The sequence below is a fragment of the Pithys albifrons genome, chromosome 6 (assembly GCF_047495875.1).
Source record: "Pithys albifrons albifrons isolate INPA30051 chromosome 6, PitAlb_v1, whole genome shotgun sequence".
Taxonomy (NCBI): domain Eukaryota; kingdom Metazoa; phylum Chordata; class Aves; order Passeriformes; family Thamnophilidae; genus Pithys; species Pithys albifrons.
This window is the reverse complement of record NC_092463.1, coordinates 7,534,307-7,556,690: the sequence shown is the minus strand read 5'-3', so window position 1 is coordinate 7,556,690 and position 22,384 is coordinate 7,534,307. Positions and strand designations below refer to the sequence as shown.

General features: G+C 41.8%; 1 protein-coding gene across 1 annotated transcript in view; it reads left to right on the top strand.

Annotated features, from left to right (window-relative positions):
* ESR2 (estrogen receptor 2) overlaps positions 1-21,398 on the top strand; it is a 35,951-nt gene extending 14,553 nt beyond the window's left edge. The window contains exons 5-9 of the mRNA XM_071557348.1: positions 6,335-6,634; positions 12,044-12,182; positions 14,802-14,935; positions 16,699-16,873; positions 18,830-21,398. Coding sequence (XP_071413449.1) covers positions 6,335-6,634; positions 12,044-12,182; positions 14,802-14,935; positions 16,699-16,873; positions 18,830-19,001 — 920 coding nt within the window. The 3' untranslated portion in view covers positions 19,002-21,398. The remainder of the gene's footprint in view (positions 1-6,334; positions 6,635-12,043; positions 12,183-14,801; positions 14,936-16,698; positions 16,874-18,829) is intronic.
* The last annotated feature ends 986 nt before the right edge of the window (positions 21,399-22,384 follow it).

Here is a 22,384-nt window from a genome sequence, read left to right as displayed (position 1 = left end):
TTACAACAAAATTGCACTGTTACCAGGAACAAAGAAAACAGAAATACTGTATTAAACTCTGCCCAGCAAACTCGAGTAAAACAGATCAGGATAAAAGTGATCTTAATTTGGAACTTTCTGGTGTTTACCTGGGGAGCTGAAATGGACAAAGGCAGTGAAGGAAAGAGAATTTGCTTCATCACTTTGCTACAGCCACTCTTAGAGCTGCTATGCTCTGCTTTGCTTATTTGCTTCCTGAGACTCAAATAGACCTTCTTCCAGAGGGAATTTTCAGTTTCCATGTTGAACTAGACTCACCTTTTATTTCCCTCCTCTCCCCCACTCCTGTATCTCTTTCCACACTGTCTGTCCTCAACATGTTAAAAATGTTCCAAAGATGAAGCTCCTTTCAGCCCCATCCTGCCCCAAGACAGGAGGCTGAGGGGCCACACTCAGAAGTGATGGAGAGATGCTGCCCTTGAATACTGACATCACTCAGCAAGTTTGGAGAACGGAAATCAGATTTCTCTGTGGGCTGGTGCACTTCAGGATTTGGCCCTTTCTCCTGCTTGTGGCTGCTGTGTGCAGTTGAAACACTGTAAGATGCTTTTCACACAGAAAGTCAGTGAGGGGAAAATGTTTCATAGCGTTCTCTGGACATCAGATTCATTAATTGCAATTTAGCTATCATAGAAATTGCTGCGATTTCAGCTCCTGTTCTCATGTGGTTCAGCAGCTTCTTTGTCAGGAGCTCTGCTCTGGCAGAGGGGCTTACCAGAACATTTGCATTTGGTTTCAATGTGACTGGAGTGATAATGATTTACTAATGTGTACTAGAGCCGGTTTTAAGCTCAAACACTTAAAAAACCTGATTATAACCTATTCAGTGGGGTAGAATCTGCAGTTGCTACTGAACTGGTTACTTACACAAGCAATTGCCAGGGACCAAAATGAGTACAAAGAGCAACATGCCATGGAATTGCCCACTGTATCAAACAGCATTTGTGATCTTCAGAGAATTTGTTAAGCAGGAGTTGCTTGAAAAATAGTGTTTCAGTGCCAGTAATACCTGTTGGGGCTTGTTCATGGGTAAGTGAACAACAGGCTCATTTTAATGGCTTTTTTTTCAATGCGCCTCATTTCTTACATTCTCGTGATCATTTGCTCACGTGGTCCGTGGTGCTGTAGCTCAAGGTCTTGCCCTTGGTCAGGCATCCTCAGCTGAATACAGCTATTTCCTTGCATAAAATAGCTCTAAATGAGAAGAGTGCGGTAGGAAGAATAAGAGATTTGATCATTTTGCACTTATGCAATTGCCTGAATTACCTTTGCAGGAATGAATATTATCTATTAAGTATTGTTAGGGAGTTGGTGGTAAAGTCAGAGATAGTCCCTAATCTGGGAAGCTGAATTATATTGCTCTGCCATTGATCCACATCTCAGTGTTTAGTTAAGCCAAACAATAAGCTGGCTGATAATTATTTATAATGTATAGTTTTTTAAGCACTTATGCCTGTTGGATGTTAGTAGATGTTTAGGTAGAATTTCTCAGTCCTGCCTAAATTTTGGATTTCAATAGAAAGGAATTTCCTTTACATTGTTGAAATGTATTGTTTTAGTTGGACAGACTGCTGTTTTCAGCTGTGTAGGTTGACTAGCACACTTAAATGTTGTTGTGGGGTTTTTTTAATACAAGCAGAAAAAAATTAAAGTGGAAATAAATGGAATCTCTTAATGACTGATGACCTGTGTTTTATGCACGTTGTTCAGTGAAACAGCCTTTGTCTGCTTTGCAAATACATGGTGATTAAAAAATACAAACAGTAAATCAGAATCTGCTTATCTGCTTTGGTTGGGTTCTTCCCATCCTCCTTTTTCTTTGGTCACCAACTATAATTTCTTTAGTGACAAGGTTTTTTACGCAGAAAAGTCGTAACTCTCCTAGTTTGACTTTCTGAACTGGTGATGTGATTATAGAAGATGGATTTATGTTTTAAATGAAGCATCATTTTTTTTAATAATAAGTACTGGTAATATATGAAACTTCATTTAGTTAAATAACTTAAAGGAGATTGCCAATTGCCAGTAAGAACCCTTCACACTTTTAATAGTCTCAATATCACAACCTGACTGAACTGTCTTAATATGGAGCATGGAGTGCAGCTGTACAAATGGAAATTGTACAAGATTGTGTCAATTAAAACTGGATACTGGACTATTTTTAATTACTTTTTAAAAATTTAATTGATTTTTTTCATCTTCATTGAAGTACCTGGTAGATTACCTGTGTGTTTAGGTCTTGGATAGGCTACAAAATGTTATTTAAAGATGTTACAACAGTGAATTTGAAAGGATAACTCAGATGATGGCACCACAGGCCTGCTATAGTCAGTGCCACAGAGAGGTCTGGGTGACAGCATGACAGAGCTGACCAGAGTCCCACAGAAGTGCTCTTGGTTCACTGCAGTGCCAGGAACTGACCCAGGATCACCAGCTGGTTGCAAGTGCTTTCTTGACCACATGTTGCTTCTGGCAGGTGTGTCCAAACTGCTGGAATTTCTTCCTTATTGTGTCATTAGGCTCCTCTCTCCAGTTTCCTCTTAAACCGGTAGTTTTTCTGGCATTATCACTTTAGATACTGTCCCTAAGTGAGCAACTTTCCAAGTTTGATTAAAAGACTGATGTTATTGCATCTTCTTTAGGGGGGTTTCACAGCTCCACCAGGTACCGGAGAACAAAAACTACTCATGTCACATAACAGTTTGAATTTTTTCATAGCCCATGAAAATTTCTTCTCTGCCCTGCCTATGGCTTTTACTCCCTCTGTTATTTTTCTTGTTCTGTCCTTCAAGATGACAGTGTTCAATGTGCTTCAGGTTTCTAAACAGTGCAAACAATGTGCCATGTTTCCTTTTGGTTACAGCCTCTCCCATGCAGACCCCTATGGAAATCAGAGCCATGGATTTCTCTAGGCAGAGCACTCTGATACCTGGGCATTTCCTTATCTGTCTCCAGCTGTACTTTCATTCCAGTTGCTTAGCTCACTGTTGACCTTTCCTCTTTGTCTTCCCTCATGGAAAAGACATATTTTCTGTGTTATCACATGATTTCAGAACAGTCTGCAGCCCACTATGCCATTCTAGCGTTTTGGAAAGCTGAAAAATCACTTCAAGATTTTCCTCTTGACCTTGGTGCATTAGTCCAAAAATGAAGCTTAGCACAGAGTTCACTGACTCATGCAGGTGTCTCTATAGAAATTAGTCTATGCCTTGCTGGCCTTTGACTCTTTCAGGAAGAAAAGGATTTGCACAGACAGATGGTTGAAGAAATTGCTCTGTGACTTCTGTAATTCTGCAGATAACCTTTTTTTTTAGGGTATCATCATCATCTCATTTCATGAATCTACCGTAAGATAATGGCTCAAGCTCCATTTGTCTCTGCTGGTATGTTATCTTTCCTTAACTGCTTCATCTGCTCTGGCAACTTCTACATAGTTGTTTTTCAGCTAAGCACTCTTGTTCTACCATTATGTGTTCAAATATCCTGTCTACATTCACCCCATTTCATCGTACCCATATCCCTTTCAAGGATGCAAAACCATCTTTGCTCCAAATGGTGCAACACTGGACTTGCCAGCTAAAAGTACTTCCAGTTCCAAATGCCTTGTTCCACTTGCACACCTCCATACCTCAGGTTCATTGACAGCTTTGCCCACATGTCTTCTGCACTCTCTTGGATTTCCAGGTAAAGTGTGTTCTCCAATACTGAGAACTTCTTGAATGGTTACCCTGTTTTCTTTTACATCTGACATGGTTTACTGAGCAAGCAGCAAGTGAGAGTGATAGCCACGTGAAGTTGAAAGGTCCACATGTAGAAGTCCTGGCAAACTCTGTTGGCCCTTACCCAGTATTTTCAGTCTTCAGATTGTACCTGAGTGGCCTTAACATCTCACCTCTCTCACAGATTGACTCGAAGGACAGTTGGCAGCTGTAGACATGACAGGAGTATGAGCAGAAAAACCACCTCATCTGAGGAACCTCCACCACTGAGGGTCTGCATTGACTCAACGTTTTATTTAGCAAGAAGAAGCCTTGTCAACAGTATCTGAAATTATTTTTTTGTGTTCCCACTGCCCTTATTTTTACTTTGGCTTATGTTTGGACCCCTTTGCTAACTGAAACCCAGGACCAGAACTGCATTGCCTGGTCAGACAACTCATGATCTATACAACTCTGACAGATAGGGATGAAGAATGATAGGAATTGCTGAAACCAGTAGCTTGACAAGGGGAACTGCCACATTGCCATGTCCCCAGGTCCAGTATAAAGTCTGGATAATGACTGTTGTTGGGCAAATACACACACAATACCTGTATCCACAGTCAGCCACGCAGACCAGAACAGACAGAAATACAGCACTAGTGTGAGTACAAGCAATGAAAAATATGTGTATTTAAACATTTTGGATTTTCCAGTAGCTGAGTTTAGATACTCAGTCTGTCAAATAGTCAGTCTCTGGATACCCACATCTCCCCAGCTGATGGCTGTAGGTCTGCAGCCTCACCCCAGTTGCTCATACTCAGCCCTTCTTCCCCACAAACAGTCACAGAAACACATGTGTATGGCTTTAGACACTAACTCAATGTTATCCAGCAGCTGGTCCATGGATCCTCTGTTCTTTCAGGTACTTTGTGCACACACTGTCTTGTAAACACACACAGACCCACAGACACACTCATATGTCTCTGGCAGCTGGTGCAAACATATCACCCTACAAGCAGTTGCCACCCAGATCTTCTTGACTTTCTAGTAGGTGGCTTGGAAAGCCTGGTCCCTCCAGGCAGACTGAAAAGCTTTTTCTGTTGGTTTACCTGCTGAGTGTCATGCCCAGACCACAGGCCAATCATTCTCCTCTGATAGCCCTGAGTAACCTGGTCAGTGTGCTGGTTGTCACTGATTAGGCTCTTGGGGTTCTTCCACCTTCATTGTTCCTTTGCTTCTTTGTCCTCACATGTTGCATGAAGCCCTTAATCACATACCCCAATGGAGAAGAACCAGAGTCTGTGACCAGGGCAAAAATCTTTAGGCTACACACCCAAAAGACTTCATAAATGTAGTAATGTCAAGATAGCAGCAGTAGCAGAAAGGTGCTTCTGTTAAATTTGTTGTGAGACTGAATCCCAGTGAGACAACTTATTTTTGCTTTAAGACTCCATGGTCTCTATGTATGAAACAATAAATGTTGGTCTGGTATAGATTTATGTTGACAGAGGCATTTTCATAGCTATGAAAACTGAACCTTTGAGAACCATATGTCAGTAAGAGTGTTGAAGGCCAGCATAAAAAATTAATGTCTAAAAGATTTTGAGGACAATTTAGCTGTGATATTAGAATTGTTAAGTGTTGGAGGATTCCAGTCTAAGGATCTCTTCAGTAACTTCATATTTTTATATATCCTGATGTTTAATGTGGTACAATCTTGCATATTAGTTAATGTGAATGATTAGTTGTAAATGACTGAACATGACTCTTGTTAAAGAATAGGCTGAAGGGCTGAGTTAAGTAGAATTACAGCTGAATATTTTGGCAAATCTCTGTATGATGTTTTTGGAGAAGCTTTTAGACTCTTTCCTTGGCAGCTATGCAAGAACAGGTAACAGTGATGTCACCATAACACTGACACAGAACTGGAGAATGTTTGGGGCTGTCAGAATGAACAATAAATTAAGTCCATGAATTTAAAGGACTGCTCTTTGCCACAGAAATAGTGTTCTTCAGGCAGAACTTCAAACAGGGTGTTTGCTTCTAGTTGTAGATATCTGAATTCCCTTTGGAGAAACTCCTGCTGGCTTAATGGAAAGTGGGGAGAAAAAGAGTTGGATCTTATGAGTCCCTGCCTGAACACCCAGCTAACACTGAGGCCCAGTTGTGCTTCTTCCTGAGGTATTTAATCTGTAACATGGCCTAGACTTCCAGAAGTCTTTTATTCCCCCAGTTTACATCTAAAGCAGAATATACAATCTGCCATCTTTATTTGCCTTTAAAGACCTGAATTATATGTTGTTAATTACAGCAGGAGTTTTCCTTTGGACTTTTAAACTGAGTTAACTGAAGTTCAAAAATAGACATATTTTTACTGTATTTCTGTTTAGTAGAATAAACAAAAACACTCAGCTGAAGTCAGTGGGAACAAAGTTAAGTCAATGCTGAATGTCTTAGCCACTTGACATTCAACATTAGAACACCCAAGGGGTGGTCCCACTAAAGGGTTTTCCCCTTCAACACAAATATTTGGATTTACATAATGCAACCCATAAGAAACATTCTTCAGTGCAATCTCGTGCCTCTCGTGTCAGGCTCAAGAAGAGAGCGCTGTGGGTATCGGATCCTGCGCAGCCACCGGAACGCCGAGGATCGGATGCATTGCATGGGCAAAGCCAGGAAGTACAACGAGACGGCGTCGCGGGTGAAGGAGATCCTGCTCAGCACGGTCAGCCCCGAGCAGTTCGTGTTGACGCTGCTGGAAGCGGAGCCTCCCAACGTGCTGGTGAGTCGTCCCAGCAAACCATTCACAGAGGCCTCCATGATGATGTCCCTGACGAAACTGGCAGACAAAGAGCTGGTTCACATGATTGGTTGGGCCAAAAAGATTCCTGGTAAGAGTTTCAGTCTTGTTCTCATTTGTTTTAGTCAATGCTTTTACCATCAGTGTGTCATTCTCTGCTCTGATATAACAGCACAGCACAGTGTGTGGTGTGATAGTCAATCCTTTCATCCTTTAAACGAATGCACAATTTATTGCTCTCAGTAATTGACCTGGATGTCTTTTGATTTAGATGACAACCTAGCCCATCATTTTCTATCATCTCTTGTTAGTCCCATACTAGTTCATTTTGCTAAAAAGCATAGCTGGTGGTGTATGTAATTTCTACCTCATGAGCTATAAATACCTGATTAAGCTGATTTAGAAGGCTCATTTAACACCAAAGTCTTTCCTTGCATCCTGATAGAAGGTTCCTAACACAGGTGATGAACTGAAGTGTGTCCAAGTCCTGTGTGTCTGCAACTGCTTCATTTGACAGAGTTGCCACACAAAAGCATCAGTGGAGTGGAGTGTTGGTCTCAGAATTATCCTGTGCAACCCTTCAAAACAAAAATCAGTGAGATGCTTTTGGTTGTTGGCAACACAAAGAACATGCACTGCAGTACAAGTACATGTGTGAGTGCCTGGAATGTCCCCAGTGTGCCCACATCATCGTGACAATGCACCATTTATCTTCTAACAAACCAGAAATGGTGAGCATCTGTAGTTCCTTCTCCCTGAAGTACCCATCATTAAAAGAGTCAGAATAAAGAATAAAAGCAGTCAGCATGGAGAGATGATAGCTGGCAAAGCTGTGCAGAAAAACTTTCTGGCTGGCATAGACTAAACCACAGCCTGTGGCCCTTTAACGAGACCTAAGGTGACCAGATAATGACACTGAGCTGAAAACACTGAATAATTGGTGGACATGGAGCACTATGGGGCTTGATCCTGAGCTTCAGATGGAGTGCCCTGCTGGGAGTGGTCCCTACAGCTGTTTACTTTGCATGGCTAATACACTCTGCGGTGTGACTGATAGCCCTTGCCCCAGGTCCACCAGGACTGAGGAGCAGCACACCATGGCTGCTGTCTCAGAGTTTATGCTGAAGGCATTCAGAGTGTGCTGGTGTGAGCCCTGCCCTGGTCCTAGTGTGCTCTGTAACGAGCTGCTGCTGCCTGAGTGCACACTTGGGAAAGCATGGCTGTAACCCTTCCCTCTAGAAACAGTGTGTGCACAGCGCAGGAAACAAACTTGGAGGAGAACATTCCGTATAATCCTTAAATGAAGGATTTAGAGTAAGGGAAGCGTATCCTGTTTCAGGTCTGGGTGGAGTGGCTGATGGTGAAACCAGCCCCAGCTGTGGGAGCAGGTTCATCTCCAGGGCCCAGGTGTGGTGGGTTTAGGGTGTGCAAATCCCGGGGCAGCTCCTGGGGAGATGTTTGCACTGCCCTCAAGCCACATTGGACATTTGCAAGGTGATAGTGGTTTTGTTGTTTATGTGGGATGTTTTAAACTGAGAGTCTGAATCCTTTATCCTTAATTTTCCTGCTTTTAGAAACTCTGAAAATAACTGTGAAGTAAGTCATCAGAAGGGGTTAAATGGTGTCTATTGTTGTAATTTCTTGTCTAACCACAAAAACTTGATCAGAAGGTATCATTTCAGAGCACTTCATATAGTTATGTGTATCTGATAGGAAGTGAACTGTGAAGGAAAACCAGCCTTAGAAAATTACCTCTTTTTAAGCACTATTTCAAAGGGGGAAAAAACACAACCTTTTCCATTTTCTGATCGTTATTAATTTTATCATTGTCACCTTTTTTATAAAAAACACAAGCAACCACAAACCCAAACCTCAGCCAGCTCAGATTAATTTTTGTTTTGTTTTTTTTTTAAATCAGTTTCCAAACCAACCCAAATTTTGATGTCAATCACTTTTACTTTATCTTCAATGTATGCCAAAAATAAAATGCAGTAAGAGAACTGTATGAAGAAAACCCATTGAAGCAATCAACCCCCTTCAGTCAAACCCCTTCAAAACATTTCCTGGGAATGTTAACACTTTATCGTGTGTGTTTGTTTTTTCTGATCACTCATGTTACGCAGAACAGAAATAAACAGCATTTAAGAATAATGCCAAAAATAGATGTGATGTTTAATATACACATAATTATAAGTAATAGCACCATATTACAAGGCAGTTGGAGCATTTACTCCAATGTGGATTTATTTTTTGTTATTTATTACAAAAACTGTGATGAATAAATCTCTGGACATGGAATTTCAGTTGTCAAAAACTCTTGCCTGAAGGTAATAATGCCTGTCCATGCCTGATTCCTGCAGGTAAAGGCTTAGAAAAAAATAGAGTTCTTGACTAAAGGCCCAGTGAGCAGTAATTTTACTTTCTGAAAAGCTGAATATTTTCTTCTGTGTACCTGGGTTAGAAGCCCATTTTCATCTATTTTTCCTTATAGATGCTCATATTACTGCTAACATTTTGCCTAAATAGGAAAAATACATGTTTATATTTTTGGGTGTTTTTCATATTTAGTGTTTAATTACAGTCTTTTGTTAGGAATTTTACTCTGTGGCTGTGTTTTTGTCTGTACTTTTGACCTAATGGATTGTAGTTTTGCCGTTCCTCAGTAAAATAGAAGCTGTTATATGGATTTTTTCCCTTCTGAAATCCAAGTATTCTAATTCTCAGTTCTCAGGCAGCAGGCCATAGCTTTTATAATTGCTTTTAGCTTTGCTGACCTAGTCTGAAAGAGTTCAACGTGTTTCAATGCTGAACCTGTATTGCAAATCGATACGATGTTGTCACAATATTGAAATTTGGATTCATTATGCAACACAGTGTGTTGTTGACCAGAGCAGGGTGTCTTTTTCTAGTCATTAAACATCCAGCATATGCTTTTTTCTTGTCTGTCTTAGCACTTTATAATTAAATGAGCACACAATTTGAAGGATGTGTACTACCACCATAGCAAAAGTAGTAGTTTAATGTAGTCTGCAGGAAATGAAAGTGGGACTTGTGACACTGCAGTGGAAACTCTGGTGCTTGTTTGCTGTCCTCAGTCTCCAGAGCATGAAGTTGTTAGGGAAAGGCAAAGTATAGTCCTTCCAAGAGCTGTGCTCAATGGTCATAACTTCTACTGCTGCTGCGGATAACGTGAGTTTAGCAGATGACAACCGTGATAAATCTGGATCTTTGAGTACCTGTACATTGAATGCTGGGACTTGTTCTGACACCTCACTCAGCTGAGAGAGTTTTTAACTCTGATAGCTTCTTGTTCATGGTGGAGAAATCAGTACATGCCAGTGTAAATGTTTATTTAAATAAACTCTGAAATGTCTTTCAGCTGTTGTTTCCCAGGAAACTGCCACTATCAGTTTATACTATTCGCACTTCCATGGTTGTTATTCTAAAAATACTTTTGAATTATGAGTATGTGTAGCAGATAATCTGTTGTTGACTGTGGATTCTGTAGTAAATTCAGTGACAGTGGAATACAGGAGGGAAGGTACCTCTTACAGGCTCCTGTTTAACCTTATAAAATCAGAAGCAAGTTGTACTTATTTCAAAAGGCAGAATGTTTAGTGATTATAAGAGAGAGTGAGAATTACCCAGTTTATGTCAAACTGAGGCTCTCACCAACTGTGTTCCAACATATCAGTTTAATAAGGTTAAAATAGAGGCAGCTTTTGTATAAATTACTGACAGCAGATTCTTTGGCACTGCAAGAGCCCTGTGTGTATTTTAAGACCTCAGACAACTGGGAAGAATTATGGGAATCCTGTGTGTCCTGGCCAGGCTGTAAGGATTCCTCACTATGCAGAGCTGCAGCTGCCAATTCGTCTGAAAATGAAGCACCTTTGCTAAGGGGCTGAGATAAAGGAGTTCAGCTTTGAAACTGTGGCCTGATCTTGGGTTTGATGTCTGAGTGGCTCTTCATCATGTCTGTGTTTTACTCCTTGACTGAGCAGTCTGCCTTCCCACTTGTGTTTCAGGAGTTTACACTTCTGCTCTTTTAGCTTGCAGTGTATAAATTTTATTCCTCTTTTTCTGGCTTTTAGATGTTATTTTTTTCTGCAGTTATTTTCGCAGAGGAGGGGAGAGGGAGGGCAATGACTGTCTCTCCCTTCTGGCTGTGCTGCAGTGCTCTCTGAGGCCTTGCTATGAGTACTGGGGAGAAACAAATCATAGAATCACAGAATAGTTTGGATTGGAAGGGACCTTAAAGACTGTCTCACCCCCATGGACAGGGACACCTTCCATGAGAGCAAATTGCTCAAAGCCCCATCCAACCTGGCCTTGAATGCATCCAGGGATGGGGCATCCACAACTCTCTGGACAAGCTGCTCCCGCGCCTCACCACCCTCACAGTCAAGAATTTCTTCCTAACATCTCTCCTCTTTTAGGTTAAAATTGTTTCCTTCCTGTCCTATTGCTATCTACCTGTTTAAGAAAATCACTGTCCCTCTTGTATAAGCCCCCTGTAAGTTTTGGAAGGCCCCAGTGAGGTCTCTGCAGAGCCTTCCCTTTCTCCAAGCTGAGCAACCCCAGCTCTCTCAGCCTGTCTCCATAGCAGAGGTGCTCCAGCCCTTGGATCATCTTTGTTCCCTCCTCTGGACCTGCTTTCCCTGCTCCACATCCTCCTTGTGCTGGGACCCCAGAGCTGGACACAGAGTGCCCACAGGTGGGCACTCAACAGAGCAGAGCAGAGGGCACAGTCACCTGCCCTTACCTGCAGCCCAGGATGCAGGACAGGTCTATGCACAATCCCATTAATTCTGTTCTTCCTTCTGGAATTCCATGTGTGGAGGCAATGAGGACACTACTGCCTTCACTGACTACACTTGCCTTTTATTTTTTTCTGGTTTATTGAAATTTTGGGGAAGGAGGCAGCAGAAAAGGGGTGGGATCAACACATTTCATTTACACTGGGGATGCAAAGACAGAGCACCAAGATGTAGGTTCTTTCACAGTTACCCCAAAACCACAAGAACAAGCCCCTCATGAGATACAAAACACACTGCAAGCAACAACCTTCTGTGTTCTGGGGAAGCAGACTCCTGTTTTCCTAGGAGTCTTTTGCAGACCAATGCAGTAATGTCTGACAAATGTGAGTGTCCCCAATAATTCCCTGGTGCCTCTCAGAAGGCTGTGGAACCATCACTTAAAGAGGTGGCCAAGCGCAAAGCTGGTCCTCTGCAGTCACTTGAGTTTCTCCAGCTCTGTAGCAGTAATTGCACTACAAAGCCACTCTGCTTTATTCCGAATGTTTTGTGGAAGGTTTGACAGTTAACAAATATTTTTATTCCTATTTGGAATGGCAGCATGGAACCTCAAGTATCAGTGCTCCCTTGTCTGCTTTTCTTCACAAACCATAGTTCTTTTTGTTTCTAATATACTCATTCTTTTGTATCAAAACAGAGAAAGAAACAAGTTGATTTATTTTTTGCAATTTTCACCACTTTAGGCTTCATTGATCTCAGCCTCTATGACCAAGTAAGACTCTTGGAGAGCTGCTGGATGGAGGTTCTAATGATTGGTTTGATGTGGAGATCAATTGACCATCCTGGGAAACTGATTTTTGCTCCAGACCTTGTATTAGACAGGTAAAAGAAATAAATTTCTTGAGAACACTTTATATTAGGGTGTTTGGAGGTGGGGTAAAAGGTAAGAGAAAGAGGATTAAGTAAATTATAGTTATCTAACACTATAATCTACTGGTATTTGAAACAATGATGTCCTGAGTTTCCACATCCTTAAGGGGTTTTAAGGAGTGTTAAACATAAACAGTATTGCTGAACCTGCAAATTCCTGAATTCCTGTAGCACATGACAGTGGGAAGTTTCTCTGCATTTTTCATACCTTTTGCTGATTTTGTTCCTTTGTTCTGTGTCTCTGGATGCTGAAACTAGAGATACTTCCTCATCCATTTGTCCCCATGTCCTTCATTAAAAAACAGACATAGTGTCAGGCAATATTTTAATTATTTTAGGTAGCTTTCCTACCTGTTTTTCTTTTGGCCACTACTGCAGACTTCATAGCTATCTATAATAATGACCATTGCAGCACTAGCCTAAAGGGATTTAAACCCCTTTGCTTGCTGTTAAATATTGAGAATATTTTTTCAAGATAAAGCAGGATATTTTCAAATTTAAAGATTATTTCTCCATAACATCATGTACCAAGAGGGATGACTATGGATTAGTAAGGATGTTTTTCTACAGAACCTCAGAAGGATTTGACCTGAGCTTCACATTGATAAAAAGTCAGGGAAACAATCTAATCTCTTGGGTTGTCTTAAAATATCTCTTAGCCTATCCAAGCCAAGGAAATTCAGATTTGCACCAGTTCTGTGGCTTGCAATCAGTAATTATCATCATAGATATAAAAGACAACATGGGCTAATAAGAGAAATAATTTTAATTTATAAAATACAGGAAATAAATGATTATTTGTTTGTATAAAATTTATTCAATGAAAGGACATGCTGCACTGTTCAGGGCAACGATAAGAAATTGCTGAAAATGTATGACCCATGCTATTTCTCAGGAGCTAATATGTGCTGAATAGAGTCATCCTATTTGATGCATTCCTTCATTTCCTCAAGACATGGCAGAGTGGCAGCTTACAAGCATCTGGGCATGCTGTGATATGATTTAAGACATCCTTATATGAAACTGGTCTGTAACTTGATTTTTTTATCTTGGGTGAACTTAGAACCCTAGAATGGTTTGGGTTGGAAGGGACCTTAATAATCATCTGATTCCAACCCCTGCCATGGGCAGGGTCACCTTCCACTATCTCAGGTTGCTCCAAGACCCATCCAGCCTGGCCTTGAACACTTCCAGGGATGGGGCAGCCACAGCTTCTCTGGGCAACCTGTGCCAGGGCCTGCCCACCCTCACAGGGAAGAATTCTTCCCTGATTTCGGATCTAAACCCACTGTTCGTTAGTGCGAAGCCATTGCCCTTTGTCCTATCACTCTGTGCCCTTGTCCAAGTCCCTCTCCAGCTCTCTTGGAGCCCCTTTAGGCACTGGAAGGGGTTCAAAGGTTTCCCCAGACTCTTCAGATGAATTTCCTACATAGCCTTTGCAGATAAGGACTTCCCTGACAGTTGTGTCCTTGCTTGGAATCTGTCAGCTCTCTCCTTTTCCAAAGCTTAAAATTGTCCTTTCCTGTGAGGAATGTGGGAAACTGGGTGATATTGAGGCACTACCTTTCTGCAGGCACTACCTGCTGCTCCTGGGTGGTATGACTGGCACATGCCTCCCTCCAGCCCAAAGGCTCAGCACCTTTCTCTGGGCATCCAGCAAATTTCTCTAATTCTCCTGCACTGCTGTGCTTAAATCTGTCTTGTCTTAAAAACATTGCAGAGGGGAAAAATAATCCTATTACAAATAGTATAAGAAGCCTCCTCTTGGATACTGCATTGTAGAGCCTAATTGCTTTTTTAGTCCAGTACATGTAAAAAAACCCTCAAACTAACCTAAAAACTGGAATAGTAACTTCTGTGGTTTGAAATGTGCAGCTGCTTAATTTTGAGGACATTAGAATGGCCTGGGGTTGGTGGTTTGTTGGATTTTTTTCAGATTAGAAAATGGGACCAAATCTAGTATCCAATATAGATAAAGTTTCATTCTGTAAACACCCACAAACATTAAAATAACCAAGCCACAAACCCATCAAAACAAAAAGAACCTGTTTATATTTCAATAACTTCAAAGAAAAATTGTACTAGGGGATAGGGACAAGTGTTGTTTTACTCTTTAAAAGCATCTTATTATTACAAGACATTTATTTTAGGGCATCTTTCACCAAATCCTGAGGCCTCCACCAGCCATAAATGTGATGTTATTGATTTTGGTAACTCCTTGTGAAACAAATCTGGAAAATGACTCAAGGCTGTACCATGCCCTGCACTGCAGGGTTTCCAACTGCTTATCCAGAATTATAGTGGCTGAGAGGATAAAGCCTCTTACAGAAATATGATCACACTTACGGTCAATCCTGCTTGCACTTTAGAGAGAAAATCAGTTTCTTGTAAGTGCTGACCTTTTATATCAGTGTAATTTTCAATTTAGATTTCATGATAGAACATTTTAAATTCTCCCAAAGATGAGCTAGATGGGCCTTTTACAGCCTCTTTTGTGCTTTGAATTTTATCTGTCTGAGTCAGAGCTCCTTAATTCTACTTTTCAGTAACATTTTGAACGTGTTTCCATAGGGATGAGGGGAAATGTGTAGAAGGAATTTTGGAGATCTTTGATATGCTCCTGGCCATGACCTCAAGGTTCCGGGAGCTGAAGCTGCAGCACAAGGAGTATCTGTGTGTCAAGGCAATGATCCTCCTCAATTCCAGTGAGTATGTGCTTGGGCCTAATAGTCACCAAACTGTACTTTTTATTTTGAGGGTGGCTGGGAAATCAACCTCAAAACCCGACAGAAATATCAACTGAGATAAAACTGTTGAAAGAGAATAATTGGAAAGGATTTCTCTCTGACAGATTGTAAAGAATTTTGCTCGAGAAACTTCTAAGTTGTATCATTTGCTGGATTTAGGTGCTATGTCCTGTTGTAAGGAAGATCTGAAGTCTGAAAGCTTCTCACAAGATGGCCCAGGCTGTGGGTCTGTCCTTTTCCATGGGAACTTTTGCTCCTATCTCAGTGGGTCCTGGCCGTGTGTGAAGTTGCTGTACAGCTCTACAAACCTGTCCTTAATTCTTTTTTCTAGTAGAGCAAGTTATGCAACTGAGTGATTATTAACTTGGCTTAAATATTGCTATTTAATGGTAATTAGTCAGTAGAAATGATTGAAAGTACTCAACAGTTCTGCAAGATGAATTTCAGGGCAGGAGCTTTGCTTTGCAGCCCTTGACACAAGGCAGGTAGGAGTGTGTGTTTGCTCCTTTAGGGTAGGCTGCAGTAAAAATTATTATTTGCCCCAGAGACCTTTGCTAGTTAATGCTGGCAAAAAAATCCAATAATAAAATAGCAGCTAAACTGTTTACATCTGCTGCTTTCAGCAAGAAGCTGCTGCATAATTCTCAGTCCAGCACTGACGGGGAATAGTCCAGCTGCCATCCCACTTGTCCACCCACGTGTTTGAGTGGGAGTGTTAATCTGCTGGAGGGTAGGAAGGCTCTGCAGAGGGATCTGGACCAGATTGATGGGCTGAGACTGATGGTATAAGGTTCAGCAAGGCCAGGTGCTGGTCCTACACTTTTGCCACAATAACCCCACGCAGCACTCCAGGCTGGGGCAGAGTGGTTGGAAAGCCATCATGATGATGATAGGAAATGAGATTTCATGAGAATGAGGATGAGAGATTTTCAGTGATGAGGGGAAATAGCTTCAACATGTGCCAGGGGAGGTTTGGATTGAATATTAGGAACAATTTCTTCACCAAAAGGTGTTTAGGCATTGGAAGAGGCTGCACAGGGAAGTAAGTGGTGGAATCACCACCTCTGGAGTGATTTGAAAGGGGTGTAGATGTGGCATTTGGGGACATGGTTTAGTGGGGGGATTGGCAGTGCTGGGTTAAAGGTTGGACTTGATGGTCTTGGAGGTCTTTTCCAACCTAAGTAATTCCATGGATACCATTATTTCAATAGACAACAAAAGCTGGTTTTTTTTCTCCTAAAATACCCACCACAACCAACTAAGCCAAAACCTCCAGCAAACCCCCCATGTTTATCAGCCGTATTTTCTTCAGAGGCTCACTTCTGAAAAAGTCTCTCCTCTTACCTCTCCCTGTGCCCCTTTCTTGTCAAATTAATCTTTTGCTCCTAATTTTCAAGCTGTCCTGATTCTCTGTCCTTCCATAAGTATCTGTGGAAGGATTGTTGTTGGTGCTCTGTTGTTTTTTGGTTTTTTTTTGTCCAAAATCTCTGCTGCTTTATCAGTAATACTACTGTGTATTTCCAGACCTTCCTAGTGGTGATTTCTTATCGTCCTTCTCCATATCCCCAATCTCTGTTTTGTTTTTGTTTTGTTTTGGTTTGTTTTTTTCTGACTTTTAAGATTTTTCACTGCAGGTGCATCAGAAAAATATCCACAGTCATTGGGTTGGTTTTTTTTCCTTCCTCATAAGCAGCAAATATTTCTTTCTCTTCTCTGGTTAGGCATGTTTCCCTTGTCAGCAGAAGAACCTGAAAGCAACAGGAAACTGCATCACCTGCTTAACGTGGTCACAGATGCTTTGGTGTGGGTCATTGCCAAGAGTGGGATCCCCTCACAGCAGCAGACAACGCGTCTGGCCAACTTGCTGATGCTCCTCTCTCATGTCAGACATGCAAGGTACATTTTACAGAGTGTGTACCATGGAAGGTGTGAGTTAGTGTTTGTTTATTACAGCAAAAACAGAAGGTCAGGGCTCCAGAGCACTCCTGAGGGAATCCTGGTACTGCCCTTCACCTCTGTCACTGCAGGCCTTTCCTTCTTAGTACAACACAACGGGCTAAAGTGTTTGCTGCCACTCAAAAACATTAAAATGCTGACTTACCTTAACACATTAAATTGTTCATTGTATATCTGCCTGATATGTCTAACAATAATAACACAAATTCAGCCTCTCAAAAAAACATCCCAAAATAAAACCCACCCAGCCATCAAAGGTCTTCTGTCCAAAGTAAAAATCTCCTCTAAAACTGATCTGTAGTGTGGACTTTGGGCACCATGTTTTTCCCAGACCAAATCTGTTGTCTTTTGTTTGGAAGCACAGTGTTTTTGCCAAGTGAGTCGTGCTACAGCAATGCCAGGCTCCTGTTTCCCCCATGGGAAGCAGCTCTCCTCCTCCCTGCCAGTTCCTGGACCTCTTTGGGCTGCCCATCTTTGCTTGTGGTCCAGCAGACTGAAATGCAGGGTCCTACCGACAGATGCTTTAATTTTCAGGCTGTTTGTAATTTATTACCCAGAGGCCAGCTATTCACTGAGCCATCTTATGGCCTGATTTTGGACTGTGTATCCAGGGAAGGTGGTCCTGGGGCCAGGCTGGAGCACACAAAGGAGAGCTGGGTATACCTGTAGGGACACTGGAAAAGCAACAAGCTTCCTGGGAGAGCAGGTGGCAGCAGCAGGGACTTGACTGTGCTGAAAGGCAGCTTTTAACAGCCAGTTTGTGAACTTGGGGGTCTGTTTGAGAACTGACCTTGGAGAAGCTCCAGCACCAGCCAGACCTGAATCTGTCTCCTGGTTCCAATCTACTTCCATCCCCTGGGATGTCCTCTGTGGTGGGATGCCAGCACACAGCTTTGCAGGACGTGCTCTGGCATTCTGTGAACAAACATTCTAAATCTTTGCAGAAGTTTTTATATTTTCTCTCTAAAATGAAACTTTTTCTTCTGTGTCTCAGCCAAAGTCTGCTTGTTGCCTCCTGTCTCCTTTATGTTACTAGTGCTGGTCAATTAGACTTTGCTCTTCATTGATACACTTGGCCTTCATTCCCACATGATGCAGCACTCTTAAGAGCTGGGTGTAGGAGAGGGGCTGCAATTCCTTCTTAGGCCTTAACATGTTCTTAAGGCTTGAATTACAGCAGAACCCTGTTTATCTGGAAGCTTTGCCCCCCTCCCAACCCAACCCACCAGGTCAGCTATGGGCTGGCTGGCTGCTGCTGTTTCCACTGGGATAAATCTGGTGTTGAGCAAACACCCTTAGACTTCAACCCCAACCCCCTGAGTGCATTGATGTATAAATATGTGTGACTGCAATGGCAACAGCCATTGTTGGTCCAAATCTGATAGAGCACTAGGCCTTCAAACTGTGTTGTTGTTCCTTACGGTGTAACAAAATTACTGCTTTTAAACTCTGTAGCCATCTGCAAGATCTGACACTGGACATGCAGAGAGTAAACAAAGTGCTTGAAATTAGCCAGGGTAATTAGGTGTTCCTTCTCAGCCAGGCAGGAGAGGTAGGCAGTCATGAGTAAATTCCCCTGTTATACAAAGATCTAGTGTGTGGCCTCCCACGTTTGCAGCATCCGAGAGGTTTTCTCTTTCCTTTCAGTAGCATGATACATCTGAATTATTTTCTGTGGGTGGTGTAAAACAAAACTTGGTTCTCTAAATAGTAAAACACTCAGCCTTAAAGTATTGGGATGTCGTTACTGTTGATAGTGATCAGTGATGTTGGGAACCACAGCAGCTAAATCCTCTTAGCTCCAAATGAAACAAGGACTCTCTTGAAGCCATGAGTGTGTTTTTCTTTGCACTGTTGGAACCAGATCACTGACTTGCTTTCTGTTCTCCTGCACAGTAACAAGGGAATGGAGCATCTCCTGAGCATGAAGTGTAAAAACGTGGTCCCAGTGTATGACTTGCTGCTGGAGATGTTGAATGCACACACTTTCCGAGGGCAAAGGAAGTCCCCAGCCACACATCCCGAGTATGGCTCCTTGGAGCAGATGGAGCCTGGGGACAGCCTGTGAAATGGCCCAGCCCAGTAACTGTGTGGGTACCTGGAAATGTGAAGCTTTTTCAAAGCTCTGGGGGAAAACAGAACTGCTGTGATGGGGCTGCTGAAGTGTGACCTGGTGTGAGTTCTCATCTTTTCTGGATTTGCACATTGGTGTCTTGGGAATGGCTCTGGGATGCACACACACCTCTGTCCATGCTTCTGATGTTAAAACAGCTGCACTTGTAGAGTGCCTTTTCTGAGGCTGTTCAAAAGCACCTTATGCAGTCAAGCCTCAGAACAGCACTGTGGGACAGGGAATTACTAACTCTCCTCAGAGGCAGGTGAACTGAGACAGAGCCAAAGGGACTGGTTTGAGATGGCAGAGGAAGCCTGTGCCAGAGGCTGGGGTGAGCACCAAGGTCTCTGTCTCCCACAGCAAGGCTTTTTAAGCACTGACTGGACAATCTCCTCTTTCAGCATGGGGATGGTATGAGATGTAGAGCATTATTATTTGGGACAGACCTGTTGACTGTGTGTGCTGGTCCCTGGGGAATGCCTGCTCTGCAGCTGAGCTAAAATGCTGAGATATGTACAGTGTAAAGAAGTGTCTTCTATTAATATGCAGTGGCTGTAAGGGGCTTCATTTGAAGGTTGTTTGAAATAGCTCCTAGGGCCAGTTCAGAGCCTTTTCAGAAAGTTTAAACTGAGCTTAAGTTTGTATTTTGTGAGCCTGTTCTTTACACTCACATTATTATCTGTGTATAATTCTTCAGTGCTTTAAACAATGACCAAACTGTCTGGGTATTTTAGTCATTCTTATCTTTGAAAAGTGTTTCGTCTGTGAGATTAACATGTTGTTTTATATATTTATTAATAATGTTAAATCTATTCTAATAATTAGGTACAAGAGGTTGTTGTGGATATTAACTGCTCACATGTGTATCTGATCTGCTAATCAGGCCTTGTTAGAAATGAACCATCTTCCCTTCCCTTTTGACTGGCGTGTGGACTCCTGTCCTGCCCACCCCAAACCTCTTGCAGGGGGTGAGGAAGTGGATGGGAACATGAACTGGGACCTGGTTTTGCCTGCTGCCCTGAGGTTTGCTGCTTGCTTGTTTTCAACTCGCATGGCACCTTATGCTGTGGTTTTCATAACTTGTATAGGAGGCCTCAAAGAGTGAGGATGGGGATAATGGTCCTGGCACTACTTTGCTTTGCAAGTGTGATGACTTGTTTAAATTTCACTGAACATGCAGCGGGTTTGAACTCTTGTCATGCTGATTTCTGCATGTGTTTAAGCTGCACTGAACAGAAAACCCAGGTGAAATAGCCTGGCTGATGACCCCAGTGATCAGCAGGGTGGCATCCTTCATTCTGGCAACTGCCACTCTAAATGCATATATTTAAATATAATACATGCATGTTCTGGGCATTTCAGGTATGGTGAAAATAAATAGGGATCACACCAAAAGTCTATTTTGAGCCAATAAATCTTTTGGATTAGGGACTTTAATTAGTATGTATTAGTATTATTAGTAATGATTAGTATGTAGTAGTATTATACAAGTAAAATATGCCATTTGCATATTTTGAATATCAGTCAAACCTAATCTTGGGGGTTTTTTAAAGCCAAGGACAGTATTTTTTATAGGAGGTGGATAAAGTGTTTTGAGTGAGTTACACAAATCCATTGTCTTGTTTTGATCTTGTACTATACCAGATACTGCTGCTGATCCAAGTTTTTACTTGCTACCTTTTTATTGTTTTTAAGAAACTGTAATATAGCAGTGCCCTTCTAAGGAAGAGTAATATTTGCTACAAAAAAAAAAAAAAGGAAAAATGTGAGTAGAGTCTGGAATTCATTGGTACTTTCATTTTGAGGGGCATTTTGCTGTGAAAAAAATTTCTCTTAGTGTTTCTTGGGCTTGATCATGTTCTGGCCTCAGTGTCTGTTGTATTGTTCCTTCTGTGATTTTCCTTATCCTGTGTAAATTTTGGTCTAATACAGTTTTTCACAGAAATGTTTAAGTGATTGTTTGTTTGTTTTCCTTTAAAAGTGCTGAATTTATGTACAATCTTGGAACAAACCTCTTAAAAAGAAAATGGGGAAGACTGGGGTAAATCATGAAATTAGCTTTTAAAGGGAAATTTGCTGTGGATTGACTCTGTAAAAGGGCAATGCTGCAGATTTGTGCCACGTGTTGTTATTCATTATGCTGCTACCAGCACACTGTAAATAGGAAAATGATGTGATTCTGACCTGCTTTTTGTCTTGTTGAACACAATTTTATTAAAAGTTACTACTAGTGTTTTTTACTGGTCCAAAGTCAATAGCTGTCGAGTCTGGATCCATGGAGCTGTGTTCAAATTCAGATAAGGAGAAGGTGCAAGTCCCAGACAGCACAGGGAGGTGGGTGACAGAATGGTTGGGCAAGAGTGCCTGTGTTTTCTTGAGAAAGATGTTGGATTTTTCACTGTTCTGTATCCCCCAAACTCCCTCAGGTGCTGCATTCCTGGTGGGGAGCATGTTTGTGTCCCTGAGCAAAGAGAGTCCAAACTTTTCCTTGTGCATGCTGTTAAAAACATGCTGAGGTTCCTCTCAAATCTGGAACTAGAACTAACTGGAAAAGCAGCATTGTTCTTTGTTTTTAGAGAAAAGTGGTAAGTCTTGGAGCATTTTAGACAGGTGCATTGCTTTGTCTCAAAGAATGTGAGACTTTTTCCACACTTCTGTCTTCTTGCAAATTTCCCAGAACCCATTTTTACTGCTGTCACATTGCCAGTCAGAGCAGAGTGTGACAGAAAGATGTGTAGAAACAATCCCTCTGAGATAGTGCCCAGCAGGGTGTGTCCTTCTATAAAAAATGTAGTAAACTAAGACAAGTAGCACTTGAAGATTTTTTTTCAATAAATATGCGTATTTCCATAATAATATGTTACTTCCTTGACTGATAGATCTATACAGGCATCAGTGTGGTTAAAGGAGAGCATCTCATTAATTGTTGAAACTTTTTTCTTTTACTCCTGATGACCTGCGGAGTATGAAAGATTTTTCTGTATTTGCATCATTACAGTAGTTTACCAGACCCTAAAAATGCAGTGAGCCCCAGAAAGTTGCCTGTTGATCCTGTTTGAGCCGACAACAGTGCTCATCCTCTTCTGAGGTAAGAATTTCTGTCTTGTTTGGACTTTATGACAGAATTCCAAAATGGTTTGTGTTGGAAGAGATCTTAAAGACCATCTCGTTCCAACCCCCTGCCATGGGCAGGGACACCTTCCACAGTCCCAAGTTGCTCAGGGTCACATCAAACCTGTCCTTGAACACTTCCAGGGGTGGAGCAGCCACAGCTTCTCTGGGCAACCTGTGCCAGGGCCTCACCACCCTCATAGTCATGAATTTCTTACTAACATCTA